The 20,576-nt window shown below is 35.2% G+C and overlaps 1 protein-coding gene across 1 annotated transcript in view; it reads right to left on the bottom strand.

Annotated features, from left to right (window-relative positions):
• LOC129223303 (WAG22 antigen-like) overlaps window positions 1-17,960 on the bottom strand; it is a 53,658-nt gene extending 35,698 nt beyond the window's left edge. The window contains exon 1 of the mRNA XM_054857868.1: window positions 17,554-17,960. Coding sequence (XP_054713843.1) covers window positions 17,554-17,960 — 407 coding nt within the window. The remainder of the gene's footprint in view (window positions 1-17,553) is intronic.
• Window positions 17,961-20,576: the final 2,616 nt, after the last annotated feature.

The raw sequence follows: 20,576 nt of genomic DNA on the forward strand, positions 1-20,576 counted from the left end.
AAATATTGAAAAAGTTATGAGTGGTTTTAGGCCATGCTCGCTATGTGTTCTTACCAGGAAACATCACGATCAAGGAAATTCAAAAAAATTCCAAATTGGTGGCATTCGAAAGAGCATTGGAAAACATGTTTATGGCACTGAAACTACGTGCCCTCGTGACCACGTTATCGAAATATGATGTCTTAAAAATTGCCGAAATTTTTAGTAAAGTCGCCAAATTTAGGGAGTTTTGTTCAGAAATGGAAGGTACGGCACGAATTCAACATCTGCATCTGACAAGACATTTCACTTCCATATTTGGTCACCACCAAAGCGCGTGAGAAATATCGCATTAATTCTTTACTCGGGGTGACTACCATGGCGCGGGGTGTCGTGGCACAGACTGCGGCATTGAAATTTTTAGGGGCTTGTGTTCCGGGATATTAACGTGCAACTGTATAGGGGAAAACGCCACAGCCCGAAATATTTGTTTTATTTTATTGTAAAAACAATGGAATTTTTTGTTATTCTTAAGACTGTCTGTTAAAAAACTGATGTTTAAAACTTTTATGCTTCTGCGAGTGAAATATTTCCACTGAAAGAGTTTATTCGATGATGAAACTGTTTAAAAAAATATGATAACCGTAGAGAAACGGTAAACACACTTTAAAGTCTTTTTTTTTTTTTTTTTTTTGAAAAGTCGTAAATCTGAAGTCTTCAACAGTATCTAAATACGAAGAAAACGACATTTTTAAAGATTTCAAACCATGTTCTCAAATTAAAAAAAAAACGATTTCTGTCAGTTATTTCCAGTGTGTTTTTCGTTATGTGTATCGTTTTCAAGTTATGTGTAAATCCTCTAACAAGTCAAATAAAAAAAAAAAAAAACTGTATTAATTTTTATTTTGCTTGTATTTGAATTCCCTTTTAACGTGAAACATGATTGGTAAAAGTGACTTCAGTATTTTTAAAAATGGTTAAATAACATGCAATATGATGTGCATTTACGTTATAGCGACTTTCAATTGCAGTGACAGACTTTTTCGAACTACAGGGGTTGTTGTAATGAACGTCGACTATAAAATTTTTGATAAGAATCTGTTATGAAGTAATTTCTGACATCGTTAGTTTTGCTGTGCAAATTTTTGACATTTACTATCCGTTGTTTTCTTTTTTTTAATTATTATTTTTTTCGATTTTAAGTTAAAAATTAAACATTTTCGCTAGCAGTGGTCAGACAATAAAACTTCATGAATGATAATAACTTTTGAAAAAATAAATAAGAGCTGGGATACTACAATCCATGATCATGTTCTTTCAACATCAAAAACTATCCATTTTATTTTCAATATATAAGCTTTAATAAGCATGTTTTTTTTTTACTTATTCATATTAATTCTCGTACATAATTATTAATTACTTACAACACATTTCATTACAAGAGTACAAACTTAAATTAGTTAAGTAAAACACACTTGAAATGCACTTAAATTCTGAAATGCATTATTATCACGATTACAAAGTTAAATCCTACGTTCAATTTCGTTACAAAGTTGTAGCTCCTCTGGATAAAGCTCTCTAGTTTCCATTTCACAGGCTTCATAGTTACTTTTTAATTTTACCCACACAAGTAAAGGGTTAATTCAAAACATCGTTTACACGCTTTGCAGATGACCAGGAATGGAAATGAGAGTCTTGCTAGACGCAGGCGATGAAATCACGTGGTATTTTCCTTTTTTGCCAAGTCTTTAAATTTGGCGAATTTTCGTAAGATTTCGACAGACTTTGACCCCCCATATCTCAAAAACAAAAGGACGAGGGCACACAATATTTGAGTCAAATTTTTTTCTAAAGATACTCTTTCGAATGCGACCATTTTTAACTTTTTTCATGATTACTGAACTCGTGATGTTTCCTGGTTAGGCAAAAGAAAAACTTAAAACTGCTTTTTCTCGATGATGGTATTTTTGTGTTTTCATGTCATTAGAATCCCTAAGGATTTTTTTCTATTAAAGATACTTTTAAGATGCTTTAAAGTAATACTTTTCGCAATTGGGATAACATATTTGACAAAACTGTGCATTGGATAAGTATTTTATAAATTACTCAAATGTTTAGAACATGTTAAACCTTTAAAAAGTAATTTTAAAAAAAAACTTTGATTTTTTACATAATTAATCACAGAAAATGTTCTAATAAACTCATAAGCAAATGAATGCACAGATGTTTAGAGATGATTATAGTGATCGTTTAGCAAAAAGAAATTTTTTAATTAGTGCAAAAATATAAAAGCCTTGGAAATTTCAAAAAATTGAAATTTTCTTCAATTTTTTGAATTTTTAAAAAAGTAGGCAATATTTTTAAATTTTGAAAATAAATTATTGATTAAGAAATAAGTATGTATGTTATGGTTTCAAAGAAATATAAAATTTACTTAAATTTAAAAAAAAATGTTTGAATGGTACTGTGGCCCTCAACCTTTTAAAACTATTTCGACTAAGTTGAAGCGAAGAATTCAATCAGTTGTGTTGCTTTATCATGCGTTGCTTTAGTGTACAGCATCCTAAGATGGCGACACAGTAGCTCAATTGGTAAGAGCTTCCACTAGACGTTAAATCCTGGTTATCACAAATTTTCCATTTCAACTGCGCTTGCGCACGGACTTAGCTTTTTGAACTTTCTGTTTTAAGATTTCGTGTTGTTTATATTTAGATTGAGCTAGAGTCCCAACAAATTAATGAATGCGATTAGAATATTTTCAGAGCGATTTCGGGATACACTATATGTAACTACGGATATGAATAACTGATAATCTTTATAATGAAAAGAGAAAAATGACACTTCAATATTTATTGGTTTGGAAATACTTACTTCACGTAAACGTAAAACATGTTATGTACTTCAAAAATGATTGGAATATGAGTGCAGATATCCGTCTTCTGCGGATATTTTACGTTAGGCGTAAATAGCTTAGTATTATACATTTGTATTTAGGTTGAGGGTTCGGCTTTGTATTAGAAGTGATGCTGCAATTCGAGTACGCTCTTCTGAGGTTAAAAATTTGGCCCTGAAAAGGGTATTTGTTTGATAGAAAAATCAGACTCCGAATCCATTCATAATTAAGACGCAAAACTCAATCTTTACGAGACCTAAAAAATAAATCAAAGAAAACTTTGTAATTTCTAATTTTTATCTGTTGTTATCTCATATTTATTAACAAATTTAAAACGTTTTTAATTAGTTTGAGCAAAATTTTTGAAATCGGCAAAGTCCGCGCGCAAGCGCAGTTGAAATGGCAAACTTGTGATAACCGGGATTTAACGTCGAGTAAAGCTTCCAGTTAATAATGCGAAAGCATTGTTCCATTATATGTGTCAACATTACATTGAACATTATATGTGTCAAAAAATATAGTTTGTGAGTGAAAAATGTTTCCCAGTTGATTCCTGATCCAAATTACCATGAATATACAGAGTGTTTCAGTTGAACGTTTCAGAACTTCTAAGAGGGGTAGGGAGCATCCCGACGGTTCGAAACCATGTAGCAATGTAGGGCTAGAAATGCCATCCTGAAGCGGTAATGTATGTTGCATTCTCATACCTTATTGAAATTATACTAAAAACTTACAGCTATACTTAAAAACACTCGCAAAAGACTGGACTCCATAGTTATAACTCGACGTTAAATCCCGGTTATCACAAATTTGCCATTTCAACTGCGCTTGCGCACGGACTTTGCTTTTTGGGCTTTCTGTTTTAAGATTTCGTGTTGCTTTTTGGGCTTTCTGTTTTAAGATTTCGTGTTGCTTGTTTATATTTAGGCTGTGCTAGAGTCCCAACAAATTAATGAATGCGATTAGAGTATTTTCACAGCAATTTCGGGATACATTATATGAAATTATGGATGTGAATAACTGATATAATCTTTATAAAGAAAAGAGAAAAATGACACTTCAATATTTATTGGTTTGGAAAAATTTATTTAACGTAAACGTAAAACAAGTTATGTAATTCAAAAATGATCTGAATATTACAAATATCCGTCTTTTGCGGATATTTTACGTTAGGCGTAAACAGCTTAATATTATACATTTGTATTTAGGTTGAGGGTTCGGCTTTGTATTGGAAGTGATGCTACAGTTCGAGTACACTCTTCTGAGGTTAAAAATTTGGCGCTGAAAAAGACCTTTGTTTGATAGAAAAATCAAACTCCGTATCCATTAATAATTAGGACGCAAAACTCAATTTTTACCGAGGCGTAAAAACTAAATTAAAGAAAGCTTTGTAATTTCTAATTTTTATCTGTTCTCATCTCATATTAACAAATTTAAACGTTTTTCATTAGTTTGAGCAAGAGTTTCGAAATCAGCAAAGTCCACGCGCAAGCGCAGTTGAAATGGCAAATTTGTGATAACCGGGATTTAACGTCGAGTATAGTTATATGGTTAACAGGATAATAATTTTATTTGCTCTTTCAACATTGCCAACTCTGCTCTCCAAATCTTCCGAACAAGCCAGTTTTAAACCAAAGCTATTGTTGCCTTGACAACAGGGATGCCGACACACGCGGCTCAAAATATAACTTTATATAAACTATTTGCAAGGCTTAACAATGTATTGTTACAAATTCTGTAAATAGCAATTATTTTTGTGATCAATTTGTCGTAATCTGGCTAAATTAGGCGTTTACTAAATTATCTTTCATCTTAAATTATTGTAGCAACGTAACCTGTAAAAAGTTTCTGGTAATGAATATACAGCCCCCGTACATTCGGCCGAAGTATACGGTCCCCTCATTTCTGAATGATAAAATTTGTGAGTGGAAAGAAATAAGAAAGTGTAGAACGGTGTAGCATTTTCTGAAATAGTTGAGAGGTCTCTTTCGGTGTGTATAAAAAGCCGTTACGAATGATGAAAAGTCAGTTTCGATTGAGAATTTGTACTGAGAGTGTATTAGCTTTGTTTATTGCGAGACATTTCGCTGTGTTGTTTTTCGTATTTGGACGTAAATACGTGTGTAACCGTTGAGTTTACGGTGTTGAGTGATATTTGCTTAATTGCTGATGATTAATTTAGCAGTTGTTAACGATCTTTCCTGTTATTAGTGTAAATAAATTTCCTGTGTTTTTCTCAAGAACTGTGTCGTCCTTTCAAGAAAGTGGAAGTCTCAGCGAATCCGTAACAGTATACACAGAAGCATCATAAAGAAAGAAAGAAAGTGAAAAATCGTTTTAACTTCCATTCAAAACAGCAAAAGGTACATGGGTACAGTAAGTGTTTGAGGTTTTTTCCACCGGCTTCAATGCACACCTCACATTTTCGGCTCATGGGACACCGAACAGTCTGGAATACCGGCATATCAAAAATTTCTCGGGTTTTGAAATCATTTCCGATACTCGGGGTTCGTCCTCTCCTTCAAAACTCCTCCAATACTCCTTCATTTAGGAAATTTTTTTGAAGGGCCCTTCAAACTCCTTTATTTTGGTTTTAACTCCTTCAAAACTCCTTCTCTTTTGGTTCAAGACTACATAATCTTCCTTTATGACAGTAACTTTACTTCGATCGACAACTTAACATCATCACAAGGGCAATTTTAATGTAGTAATTTCTTTTATATATATATATATATTCAAAAAAATGTGATTTACAAATTGATAGAAGTCATAAAAGTTGAAGGTGAAAATATTATTGGATGACTAAGACGTTTCATAAGTTAAGTAAAACGTACTTAAATCGTGCTTGGCTATTTTTCAAGTTTTATTATTATTGTTTTCCCCTCCACCACACTCTCTGGAGCAAAAGTCAGGTTCTCATGAAATTGTGACAAGGGGAAGAGAGAGGGTGACAAAAATTGACATCACACAGTTATTGTAACAATATGTTTATAAAAAATGTGACATGTGAGTGTCCACTAGTGAAGTGTGACACTTTGTGACAAAAGGGGAGGGGTCAAATATGTTGAAAATAAGTGCGACATTATTTAATGACAGCCCATTAGTACTCCTTCAAAAACTCATTTTACTCCTTTCAAACTCCTCCAAAACTCATTCATTTTATTTCTGAAATCGAGTACGAACCCTGACCCCATTGCCATATGATTTCGAGTAATCAGGTTGCATCCTACCCCTCTTAGTAGTTTTGAAACACTTAACTGAAACACGTTTTACTCATTGGGGGCCGAATTTTAAACCACTTTTGTGTTTCTGTATTGAGATAAAAATAAATTAATTTGAATTTTGACATCTTGAATTCAAATTATGTTTTTCGCAATCACGAGTGTGTGTGTATGTACGCGTGTGTGGGGGGGGGGTATGTGTGTCTGTGTGTAGGGAGTATGTGTGTTTGTGTGTAGGGGTATGTGTATGTGTGTAGGCATGTGTGTTTGTGTCTGTGTGCTGGCATAAGTGTGTCGGTAGTTGTGTGAATGAATGTGTGTGTGGGGGGGGATATGTGGGTATGTGTATGTGTGCAGGCATGTATGTGTAGGTGTCTGTATGCGTGTGTGTGTGCGCATGTGTGCGTGTGTGTGTGTTTTGTATGTATGCGTGTGTGTGTGCGCATGTGTGCGTGTGTGTGTGTTTTGTATGTATGCGCGTGTGTGTAGGACATGGATGCAGCCTGGAGACGGCTTTCGCTATAGGAGCAGCTTCGTGAGGAGCCGGTCAACGGTGATGGTGCGGAGGGTGGCGGTGCGAAAATAAAATTATACGACGCCAAAAACAGTCAAGTGAGAACAATGAGCAATCGTGATTGCTCAAAAAAAAAAAAAGGTGTACTTTAGCACGATAAATTGCAGTGTCATATACATTATTTCTTAAATGTGTTTTTTGTGGGTGCGCCATAAATTCTTTAGTACCTCATCTTATTTCGAAAATAAGACATCCTTTTAAAGATGTTTTTTTCCCGATATCAGCTAAAACAAATGAACAAATAAAATTTTTGCTGTTCCTAAAAATTACTTAATAACCGGGTTTTTAAATCCTTCCGTCGAGTGCTTCGCACGAGGCAACTACACCACTGTGAAAATTAGTGGAATCAAGTCATTTTTTTACAAAATTACCTTTATTTACGTCATTTAATTATAAAATCATCACTGAGTATGCCCTTCCCCCTCTTTTTTTTTTTTTTTTTTTTTTGTCCTGCACCATTTTTATTCTACTGGCTATAGAGTTTTGCACTTTTCTTTGAATTCTTGATCTCTAAACCTGTTTTTAGCGAAGCAGTAATCATATTTTCTTTTGTTGTGCAATCAGATTTTCACTTAATGTCACAATGGCTGCCTCTTCCGTATAGAAATATCCAAGGCTAACAAAAAGAGAAAAAGTGACCGGATTGAGAAAAAACAGCAAAAACATGTAGAAATTTATAACACTTAAACAAAACACACTATTTATGGGGGGGGGGGAAAGCGTGAGGTTATAGCGCCTAATCAACTGGTAGCTGTTATAAACAAAGATTGAAGAACCTAAAAAATTAGAAAATTAAAAATTCCCAACCTGATTCCATTAATTCCCACAAGGGTGTAGTTTTAGGAATTAGATTTTGAGAGACACTTGTTTATTTTAATTGCCTGTTATTGTCGTTTCACGATTTAGAAACCAGATACATACTTAATAAAATAATAGTTTAAAAAACTAAAAAAAAAACACGCTTTCGTAGCAAAATGAACTAAAAAGTGAAACATAATCTTTGGATGATAGTAGTTGACCAATCACTTAATTTTAATGTAATACAAAAAAGCGTGGGGTGCTGTCTATTTACATTTTTGCTTGGACAACAAATGGAAGAAATTCAAGACAACTGATAAGAAGCCCCCCACGCTTTTTTGTATTGCATTAAAATTAAGTGATTGGTCAACTACTATCATCCAAAGATTATTTTTCACTTTTTAGTTCATTTTGCTATGAAAGCGTGTTTTTTTTTTTAGTTTTTTAAACTATTATTTTATTTTTCTGTTTTTTAGTCTTATGTTGGAGAATTATCAGGTGACGAAATTATTTATAAAACGAGTGCGAGGTAATATCTTAAAGTTAAGACAAGGGCACCCCGATGGGAAGCTACTGTGAGTCATCGATGTATGTTTACGGAAATCATATTTATATTACTCTGAAAATTTGAGATGCATTTGAATAAAAGTTTTGTTCAACAATGGTCTGATCAGCAATGAATTTCCAATCGAAGGCTCACCTAAATTTTGGCATGAAATTAGTTAAAAACAATTATATTTCATGTTCTAATTACCTTGGAACATTGGAACAAATTTTGTCTGATACAGAAAAATTAAAGGTTTCTGTAGGTATTTTTAAATACTTTTTGCGAGCATTTTTTAACGTATTTTTTTACATTTTTCCTTTTTCACATTGTTGGATTTATGCCAAAATATTGATTAAAATTGGAGGAAACTCACAATTAAAAGAGTTAATTAATTGATTTGATTATAGAATATTGCATTGTCATCGGGTCTGAGGTCGCGTGCCGAATTTCAAAAGAATCCGATCGCAGGAAGTGGGCGAAATTTGAGCTGCAAGATTCCCTTACAAGATACATACATACATACATACAGGTGAAGCTAATAAAAGCGTGTTATTAAAAACTATAATTTATTAGTCAATTCACCAGTACATAAAACATTTATTTTTACAAAAGCCAAAAACTTGTTAGTAACATAAATGCAAGTGCCTTGAAAAACTTTGCTTGCAGCAATGGTTGATTTTCTTGAAGGTCACAGAATCCTCGAAATCTGTAAAAGATGAATGGTCTAGTATCAGTGAATGTTTTTTAGGGAATGAATTGCGTGCACATTTCTAAATTCAGTTTACCTTGTTCTAATGAATGGCTATTGGATTAAAATAGCACATGAAGGCTTTCCAACCGAGCTGATGTGTGCATCACATGACTTCCTTTTACACCAATTTAATATCATTTCTCATTTTTGGCAGTTTTAATGTGATTCAATAGTTTACTCTTTAAATATCACCAACAGTGGCCAAATTAAAACCAGATTTAAAAAAAAAAAAAAAAATAAAAATAAAAAAAAAATCGCCAAATTTGTCGCCAAGTTGGCGACAAAACTTGGCGACCAAAAGACTGGCGATATATCGCCAAGTGTCCGCAAATAACACCACTTGTGTTTACATCGAAATTAACAATGATTTCCCCCCAAAAAGGGGCAAAAGACCCCTTTAAAAACACCCGAATGCAACCAAAAGGGAAGGTGCACAACTAGACCCCAGTAGGAGTCTACGTACCAAATTTCAACTTTATAGGACATTCCGTTCTTGAGTTATGCGACATACATACACACATAGGCACATACATACGTACATACAGACGTCACGAGAAAACTCGTTGTAATTAAATCGGGGATCGTCAAAATGGATATTTCGGGTGTCTGTACGTTCCTAAGCATATATCCACGTGTGGTCGGGTTGAAAAATAAACTTAACATTCATTCGGCGGTGAGCAAAATGAAAATTAAGGCCGATTTTTGAGTGAAAATTTTTTCGCGAATACAATACTTCCTTTTTTGTAAAAGGAAGTAAAAAGATATCTTCACGGTTTTAGCAATGAACATGAATATATAAATCTTAGCAATGTGCAATTAAGGTGTTACAGTACCTCAAAAATGACCAAACGATCAAAAAAAATGTTTATTGCTTATTTCTAAACTAAACACTAGTCTAAACACAGGGGAAAAGTTTCATTGCTTTAGTTCAAATATTGAAAAAGTTATGAGTGGTTTTAGGTCATGCTCGCTATGTGTTCTTATGCAAAAAGAAAACTTTAACTTGATTTTTCTCGATGATCGTTTTTTTTTTTTTTTTTTTTTTTTGTGTGTGTGTGTGTTTTCGTGTCATAAGAATCCCTAAGGATTTTTTTCTAATAAAGATACAGCTTTAAAGTAATAATCTTTGCAATTAGGATACTATATTTAACACAAATGTCCATTGGATAAGCATTTTATAAATTACTCAAATGTTTAGAGCATGTTATACCTTTAAAAACCAAATTTTTTTCAAAAAAATTACGATTTTTTACGTAATTGATCACGGAAAATTTTCTAGTAAACACAAAAGCAAATGAATGCACAGATTTTTAGAGATGATGATTGTGATCGTTTAGCAAAAAGCTTTTTTTATATTAGTTTAAAAACAAAAAAACCTTAAAAATTTTTAAAAATTGAAATTTTCCCAAATGTATTGAATTTTTAAAAAAAGTAAGCAATATTTTAAAATTTTAAAAATAAATTATTGATTACAAAGTAAGTAAGCATGTTATAGTTTCAACGAGAAATATAATTTACTTAAATTGAAAAAAATTGCTTGAAAAGTACTAGTGACCCCGTAACAAACGTAACCTTGAATCAAGTCAAATTTGCAATGGAAATAATTCATGTGTTTCGGAGGCACAGTGAATTCGGGGTCGTCTGGATGACAGATCAAGGAGGTCATTGTGACCTTCCAAAATGAGTCATTTTTCAGCAAATGGAGTCAGTCTAGCGATTTGGGAAATTCGAAGATATAGGATAGGTGTTTCCTTCAGTCGAAAGTACTACTTTTGGTTTCTAAAATTGATATAATAAGCAAAAACATATAATAACATGGAACCAGAAAATATTTTTATTTTCCAAAGTTTTATTTTTTATTTATTTTTTATGCCAGATTTCTAAAACAAAATGTTTTATCCTTTAACGTTACAAGTGATGAAAGCCTTGAATTGGAGCTTGTGGTTGTCTTTTCTGGCGAGGTATCGCAAATTAGTCATTTTTCAATACGAGCAGTTGGATTGTTTCCGTTAAAAGTATTTTTTCTAAAAAAGCATGCTTAAAAACATAGAATTTAACCATTTTTTGAAAAATTTGACAAAGTTTAACATTTCTTACCATTATTTTAATCGGTGCTCAGATTGGAATTCATGTTTTACGCTTCTGCTCATGACGTCACAAGTGATGAAATGCTATTCACTGCAAGCGCATAGCGCAAATTATCATGATCTGGCAACGCGGTTTACAACGAAGATTAAACATTTAGCGCGCAAAAGTACATCACTTGTGATGTTATAAATACCACGCCTTATTTCCAAAATCGGACATTTAAAAATATTAAATTTAAAAAAAAAAACTGCTTAAGGCTTTCACGGCCGGCGTCAATATGGAGAGATAACATTTCCGGGCTTATTGGCCGTGGTCTAATTGGAGTAGAAATTCCAGGCGTTTCGACTTGCTTTGCTGCAGCCATCATCAGTGGTTTGAGTTTGGTGAGACTGATTCCTGTCTTCGGTGGCTCCGGTATTTAAGCAAACTGATGCTGGGCTGCTGGTCCTGATTGGGAGGCGTTCTCAAGCCGCTGGTGGAATAAAGTTCCTAATTGGATGAGATTCAAGCCGCTGGGCGATCCCGGTACCTGATTGGATGGGATTCACAAGCCGTGGTGGCTACCGGTTTCTGATTGGATGGGACCATAGTATGTTTTAAACTGTTGTGGCGAGCGGATCTAAGGGTAGGGTGCAATGTTTTTGGTAAATTGAAATTCTCCTCTTTTCTGTTGAACTTAAAGGGGTGTTTGAAAATTTCTATAGCTTCGTGATGAAGACGGGCAAAGTAATGAGATGTAGCCAAGATTTCTGTGTCTTTAAATTTGATGTTGTGAACTCCTTCTTATTGGCTGTATCTTGTTGGCTGTATGTAATGATAAATCAGCCGTAGCCGAACACATGCTGTGGTCCCATCCAATCAGAAACCGGTAGCCACCACGACTTGTGAATCCCATCCAATCAGGTACCGGGATCACCCAGCGGCTTGAATCGCATCCAATTAGGAACTTTATTCCACCAGCGGCTTGAGAACGCCTCCCAATCAGGACTAGCAGCCCAGCAGCAGTTTGCTTAAATACCGGAGCCACCGAAGCCAGGAATCAGTCTCACCAAACTCAAACCACTGATGATGGCTGCAGCAAAGCAAGCCGAAACGTCTGGAATTTCTGCTCCAATTAGACCACTGCCAATAAGCCCGGAAATGTTATCTCCCCATAAAAAAAAAACTGTTCGGAAAATAAAATGATTGCCACCAAGTGGCGGTGGTAGAGAAGGTATCAATCAAGCATTTGGCAGCATGAGAGTTGTGAGTAAAAATTTTGTATGTAGCAAAGCGTGATTATGTCCGATCTCTCCGACGTGGAAAAGGGCATGTTTATTGAAGCTCGTCTTGCTGGAGCATCAGTGACCAGAACAGCCAATCTTGTTACTTCCTTTTACAAAAAAGGAAGTATTGTATTCGCGAAAAAATTTTCACTCAAAAATTGCCCTTAATTTCCATTTTGCTCACCCCCAAATGAATGTTGAGTTTTTTTTTCGATTCGACCACATGCGGAAAAGTGCCTAAGAATGTATAGACACGCGAAATATCCATTTTGACCATCACCGAGGTAATTACAACGACTTTTCTCGTGACGTCTGTATGTATGTGCGTATGTATCTCGCATAACTCAAAAATGGTATGTCCTAGAAAGTTGAAATTTGGTACATAGACTCGTAGTGGGGTCTAGTTGTGCACCTCCCCTTTTGGTTGCATTCGGGTGTTTCTAAAGGGGTCTTTTGCACCTTTTTGGGGGGAAATCATTGTTAATTTCGATGCAAAGTCAAGTGGTGTTATAATTTGGCGGTCACTTGGCGATATATCGCCAGTCTTTTGGTTGCCAAGTTTTGTCGCCAACTTGGCGAAAAATTTGGCGATTTTTTTTTTTTTTTTTTAAATCTGCTTTCAATGTGGCCATTGCTAGTGATATTTAAAGAGTTAGAGAGAGAATCCCATTAAAATTGCAATAATAGGGAAATAGCATTAAATTGGTGTAAAAGGAAGTCATGTGATGCACACATCAGCTCGTGTTTCAGGGACCGTTGTGTCAAGGGTTATGGCAGCCTATACAAATCTGGGTGATATCTTACCTGCGAAGCGCAACAGTCAGGGTTGCCAGACGTCCCGGATTTCAAGGGATAGTCCCGTATTTTGAAAAATTGTCCCGCGTCCCGGGGTACTTCCATAAGGGACGGCTAAAGTCCCGTATTCTAGCTAATAACAATATTTTACAATACCAGACACTATTTTAAGGGGGAGAAATAGAGTAAAACAAAAAATGTGAAACAAAGAGCAATAAGAAAATCATGTGACAGCAAACTTAAGGGGAGTCAGTACCCCCTATACCATTAATGTTAATTTGCAAAGGTTCATGTACCTTTTTACTTTCTTCTATATCTAATATATAGAAGAAAGTATTGGATTCGTGCAAATTTTCGAATTTCGAATTTTGACGGATTCGAACGTTTTGAGGTGTGCTGAGTCCATTTCGACCATTTTTGGAAAATGTCTGTCTGTCTGTGTGTGTGTGTGTATGTATGTGTGTGTGTGTGTATGTATGTGTGTCACGTCTGTGTGTGACCAGTTTTTTGTGGCCGCTCTACAACAAAAACTACCGCATGAAATCGAACGAAATTTAGTACACATATGTGCCCCTATGTGAACTTGTGCCCATTAGTTTTTGGCGCGAATTCCTCCAAGGGGGGTGGAGCAATGGGACGTTTTTCGAGTTACGCGTGCTTGCTATTCCTCAGGAAGTTACTGGCGGAATCAAACAAAATTTGGTCCATATGTTGGTATTAACAGGAACAGGTGCTGATTCAATTTTGGTGTCAATAACTCAAACGGGGGTTGAGCTATAGAACGTTTTTTGTCGTCAATTGTGACTGCTGTATCTCAAGAAATAATGAACGGAATGAAAGAAAAATTTATCGGCAAGTAGCCCTTAGTGGGTATAAGAACTGATTTTATTTTTGTGTCAACAGCTAAAAAGGGGGTAGCGCAATCACCCGTTCTTTTTTTCCATTTTGAGTGCCCTATCTCAAGAAGTAATGCTACGTTCTGGTTGAAATTTGGAATATATGTGAATCCATATGTAAACAGGCTTTGGTTCTATTTTGACGCCGATCGCTCCAAGAGGTGTTGATTTTTTTTTTTTTTTTTTTTTGCGAATAAAAATATTTTTATTAATGCAACAATAAGAAAGATAAATCGTAATAGATTGTCGTCTGCGTATTTCTCGTGATTTTAATTGTATGGAAATGATCGGAAATATTATCTCAATGATTTAAAATTTTTAACTGTTGCCATCTTATGTTTGTTAACAAATAAAATATTTGTAATTAATTCAAGCAAGGCTTTTAAAATAACTTTCAATTTTCGCTCTTTGCTTTGCTTTTGCAATAATTCATACATTGGAATGGTCGTCAAGTTTTTGCATGTGTCATTTTGTTTTTGTTGGGAATATTGCTTCCTCGTCAAGCATGGGGAGGGATCAGAAAAAAAAAAGAAAAATATAGAAGAAAGTTTCGTGATGGCCACAACATACTAGTTTTGAAAATCTATTGAAGATACAATGATGAAATTTTTTCTGTATCTTAAGTAGACTCTTTTCTCTATACTAAAGTAAAATTTTACAGAAAGGAAGCTCAGTTTTTATTTAAAAAATTCTAATGCGTAAGACACTGTATTTTGTTCAAAAAATGCCATTTTGCAACACGAAATCAGCTCTATAAAAAAATATTTTTGGAATATGAGAAAAATTTTACTTCAGTATATGCAACTAGATATATGGAATAGGTGATAAAAATTTCAAAGCCTAACACAATTTAGTTTCTGAGAAAAAGGAACATTTAGTTTCAAAAATACCATTTCGAGATATTGCAATTTAAAGGGGAAAATCATACCTTATCAACACATGTTTACCTTTTTTTGAAGCACTTTTTAACTTGCTTCTAATATCAGCACGATCAAGAAATTTGTATCATTAAAAAGGTATTGAAATGGAGTTTCAAAATATATAAAAATCAAAAAATCAAACTCCCCTTAAAATTATTTTCGTTTCAATTTGGTTTTTATTTTAGCGGCAGACTATGAGGAGCCGAATGATTGCTTCCTCTTTTTGCTCATTAACAAATGTTGGAAATATATCTCTGCGCATACGTCTTCAATCGCAATGAAAACTATTTTTACACTTTGATCAGCGACATTTTGTATGGTTTAATTCTTTGTTACGATTTAATTTTTCAGATTTATCATGAAGAGACGTTCTACGTCGGAAAGCACCCCTTAAAAATACACCAAATCCAGTAAATGCCCTCAACCAAAAAATACCCCCCCCCCCCATTTCACTCCTAGAAACCTGTCCCGTACTTACTGTGTTTAAATCTGGTAACCATGGCAACAGTGGAGGAAAGCCGAAGTTAAAGGATATTGATAGACGAGTGTTAAAGAGGTTTTTTTTTTTTTTTTCAAAAACGCAAGACTACTCTGCAGCAGACTAAGTCCGAAATGAATACCCACTTTCAGAGCCCCGCATTAATGAGAACTATTCAACGGGAGTTGCATGCTGCGCTCATTCATGGCAGAGTAGCTATTCCAAAGCCGTTATTTTGAGCTCAAAATGCTATGAAGAGATTGCAGTGCTTCGTTCAAATGTGGAAGCAATTCTCTCCCGTCATACCTTGGAAGATGATTTTCTAGTTCTTAAAATATTGAATTAAATTTCGATTATTATTTTGCTCTTAGTTAGGATAGCACGTATGTAGACGATTCTATTCGTGTCATTGTTGGTTATTGTTTTACAGCCGTGCTGCTACACTGTAAAAAAATGTGTAAAATTTACGGAAAAAAACTGTCAGCCAGGACGCCAGTTTTCTTCCGTTTATTTTACAGAAATCTTCCGTATTTTTATTATTTATTCAAGCTGATTTATTATTTTATGAAGATTAAAAAATGAAACTATACTTTTATAAATACATTTCAATATTTACTATACTACTACGAAATACATGTATACAAAGGTAAATTTCCTAATATGCCTCTGTAACAGATGACAAAAAAACATAATAATAAAATATTGATTAGGATGCAATGAAATGGAAGTTGCAAACGATTTAAGACTTACTCGCTTTAAATAAATATGAGATCAAAAAACTCGAGCACGAGAACCAAAATCCAAACAGGCGGGCGAAATTTCGAAGAAAAACAAAGTACGCGGTGAGGCGATGGTAACAGTTAACGCTTATAACCGGTTACAGATTCAAAAAAACAGAGAAATCCTGTATTTTATTACGAACAGTTTTTTTCTGTAAAAAATACGGATAACTTCTTCAAAATTTAGTTTTTTTTTACAGTGTAGACAGCCGCACTCCCCCCCCCCAAACACACACACCAACACCCACACAAATGGCAAGTTTGACGTGCATCAACACGTGGAGAGCTTAAGCATTGGTTTCCTAAGAGCGAATCGCCGACCTTCGGTATCGCTTCTCGCCTAGAGGAAAACTTGATTCTTCTGCGCATGTGCGCCCGAGCCAAATCGACGTCGTGAGTGGCCACGTCGGAATCACTTGACTTTGATTTCAGCGTCACGCCGAGTAGTGACGCCAAAGCTCGGTGATTTTGCTTCTAGGAAACCAGGGCTTTACGTAACTTCTGTTTGAAGTTTCATTTGAAAAACTATGAAATGGTTGGCAGTGTGTTCACGAACTGGACAATTTAAGCTAATACCAGCTCTGCAAACGTTTAACTGTTGTAAAGTTGCTAGTGATACTTGTGATTAAAAAAAAGTATCCCTTTTACGCAGCAATATTTTATTTCAAGAGGCATAAAATAGAATTAAATTGCTTTTCTCCGGACCTTGTGGAAAAATATAACGCAGCGAATCGGAACAATAATGCTAGTTTCAACAAAAAAGGAAGATTTACCTTACCTTAGTCACTATACCTTTGTGCCGCAGAAAAGTTTCTGCCAGAAAAGAGTTCCGACTTAGCAATTTTTTACGCATCATAGCGATTTTTTACGCATCAGCTGCTGCTCCTCTAAACAAAGAATGACTTTGTTTGCGACTGGATTGATAACTAAATGGAATATATGCTCCTGATGACTGGGATTTTTTGTTTACTCGTGAATTGCATTTATGAAAGAAATAACGAAGTCGCGATAACTCGAATCCAAAGGGACTTAACGAAAGTTCCACTTACCGCTAGTTTCGGTTTTCGACATTTTAATATTAAAAAACATCAAATATTTTAATTAATGTGTACATATAACAGACAAAAAAACCTTCGAGTTAAAGGAAGTTAACTTCGAGATATTGAGAATAATTAGAATGGAATAAAAGACAAAGGGATCGGGACTTGATTAAAACTTCGAGTTACAGTAATATCCGAGTTATTGAACTTCGAGCTATCGCGAATTGACTGTAAAGGGTCAAAATTATGGACAATACGGTGATGGATGATATTTTTTTGTTTTTTTTTTTTCCAAAACTTTGCACACTTGCTGTATATTATAACTAATTTACAGGTGAAATTAACTAAAACAATTTGTTTCTTGTGTAATTTTGGGGACTGGTTTTTGGAGTCTGCCAACGCCTTCTTCAGATAATTGTGTAGAATCTGGCCCGTTCAATCTGGGTAACAAAGCCAATATGCTCAAAAACAAGCTTTTGCCTTACCTTTCTTCCATATTAAAGTTTCGACCTCTGTCTGAAAACGTCACCACTTAGCCAAAATATTTCCAGCGGTATGGACCATAGCTTCCAGGTTCACCATATCCTGGTTGTATGTAGCCTCCCTGTCCACCACCCTGGCCATAGCCTCCAGGACCACCGCCACCACCTGGACCATATCCACCAGGCCCACCGCCACCACCTTGGCCATATTCACCATTACCGAACTGACCATATCCACCAGGTCCACCGCCACCACCCGGGCCATATCCACCAGGTCCGCCGAAGCCGCCCTGGCCATATCCACCAGGCCCACCGCCACCACCTTGGCCATATTCACCATTACCGAACTGACCATATCCACCAGGTCCACCGCCACCACCCGGGCCATATCCACCAGGTCCACCGCCACCACCCGGGCCATATCCACCAGGTCCGCCGAAGCCGCCCTGGCCATATCCACCAGGCCACCTGGAAAACAAATAAACTATCATTTGAGGCGATGTTGGATGGCTTTAGTATTTTGAGACATGACCTTCATGACCTTGGCAATGTTTACCTCTCTTTGGACTAATTAGGAAAGCTTAATTGGCGCTGTGTTGAATTGGGACACTTTTCCAATAGTTTTGCAAAAGTATTCAAACTTAGATACCCTTTTTTTACTGAACTCCTCAGAAAAAAGTAAACATTGGGCGTCAAGGTCATAGCTCAACTTATCATAGTCAAACTTTCATTTTCGGACAGACTTCCTTTTCCTCCAAGTTTTGGAATCCTCAATTAAAAAATAAATCCATCACTTTAAAGCTCGGAGCGTCTTTTTGGAGTGCAATATCTGTAAGTGTTGGAGCAGCGTTTCTTAAATTGTGTTCCGCGGAACCACGGGGCTCCACGGAGATCACTCAAGGGTTTCACGAAATGTGCTCTTTTTTTTTAAATTCAGATTAGTATCTTCGAAAACCGATAACAAATAAGGTTTGAGTGAAGCTTTTAATCAGTTTCAATAGCAAAAGAAACATCTAAATGAGGTACGGATTAAAAACCCATTTATTGTGAACTAGAAAATCGCCCGTCTAGGTATGACGGGGAAAGTTGCTTCTTCGTTTGAACAAAGCAATAACTTTTTGGATGATATTTTGATGCTTGAAATTTTAACCCTAACTGCAATGGATGAAGACTAAACTCGAGTACATAGCGCATAGACTAATAATAAGAGTAGACCGAGCTTCCCCAGACTTGCTGATGAAAAAATTGGTTCATGGATACATCATGTGACTGGTGGAAGGCTCGGCGAAAACTTTGGCGGCATGGTTGCCAGCTAGCAGGATTATCTATAGTTTGGCACTCGGCGTGTATTTTAAGACAATGTGTTTTTATTATAATTTTTTCCCAGGTGCAGAGATGATTGAACTGTTTTTCTTTTAGTTATGCATTATTTTGACATCAGTAATTAGTTTTTGATCGCAGTTTTCAGTAACTTTAATTTCATTCGGAACTACTACATCAGCGTTGGCGTAAACGTAATGGCGTAAACGTTTTGCGTTAACGCAAAAATGTACTAATCGGTATCTTAAATTGAAATTGTAGGTAAAAATCTTACCGTTTGCCGATTCTTTTTGGTCGCTTGCATCTTTAATTGCTTAGACAATTATTAAAATTGAATGAAGAAAATGCACAATCTATATATATAAAAATGGAGTTTGGTAAATTTGTTCCCTAAGATCTCAGAAACTACCCGGCAGATTTGGCTGAAACTTTCACCGTTTGTTCAGTTTGGTACTGGGAAGGTTTATAGACGAGTTCGAAAAAAATCCGATTGATAGTTCCCTTTTTATTCCAATTTCAGTCCCAATTTTCGCAAATGCCCCAATATGGGGGTGGGAAAAAAACGTGCACATATTAACATTATATGTCCATTAAAAGCGCCAATTTTTCTGCTGAAGATAGCATCTGTTCGAAGTTTCTAAGTTGTATAAAAAACGAGTTATGAGCTTTTTTGCTCCCTGTTCGAAGGCTTTCATCAACCCAAGTCATTATTTCGTGTGTCATCTCAACTCCCAAGAATTGTTGTACTGTTGAATATTTTTGCGTTTCATCTGACTTTTTGAGGCATTTCTCAAGTCAAATCTTAAAGTTACGTTTTCCCACAAGATTGGCCAAAAATAAATGGATTTGGCTGATCATTTTACTTTTAAACGGAACTTATGTAATCAATGGTTTATTATTATTATTTATGCTGATTGGACACTTGCTCACTATATCCAACCAACCAGCAGAAATATCGCCAGAATTTTTTCAGAGAGATTTCAGTATCTGATGCACGATTTCAAACAATCGCCAAATTTTACTACTTATTTTGGAAACATTTCGGATGAAACCGTTTTAGCGCCATTTTTTTTTTTTTTTTTGACCAAAAGTATCTCAGCATGTGGCAACAATATTTCTATAATAAAAATTGGTAAGGAGGGGGAGTATTATCGGAAGTGTCCCGAAATGATTCTCGCAAATTTGATAAGATTTTAAACCGCACCAAGTGCTCACAAAAATTGAAATTTTCCAAAATAACTAAAGCAAGTGTAAAGGGAATACGGGCGGCTACATTTGTTAAAACAGTTCGTACATCAATAGCCATACACAGAAGGTTTTAGATTTAAAAAAAAAAGTACTAACAGATAAATCTTTATCAACATGTAAAGTTTAATTTCATGTTTCGGAAATTCTTCAAATTTTGTATATGCTTAAATGTTGTGCTTTCTTTTCTAATTGAATACTATTTTGTTCTTTATACTTATTGCTATTTTAGTTTAATGAGTAAGTAAAGAAGCTCGATTTTTAATCAAGTCAAAAAAGTTTGTTTTAAATTCTTTTACTTAAAACAGAAAACAAGGGCAAGTAATGGTTGTTTCTCATAATTATTACTGACCCAGGCATCGCCGGGTATTTTTGCTATATCTATATATATAAAAATGGAGTTTGGTAAATTTGTTCCCTAAGATCTCAGAAACTGCCCGGCAGATTTGGCTGAAACTTTCACCGTTTGTTCGTTTTGGCACTGGGGAGGTTTGTAGACCAGTTC

The sequence above is a fragment of the Uloborus diversus genome, chromosome 5 (genome assembly GCF_026930045.1).
Source record: "Uloborus diversus isolate 005 chromosome 5, Udiv.v.3.1, whole genome shotgun sequence".
NCBI classification, from domain to species: domain Eukaryota; kingdom Metazoa; phylum Arthropoda; class Arachnida; order Araneae; family Uloboridae; genus Uloborus; species Uloborus diversus.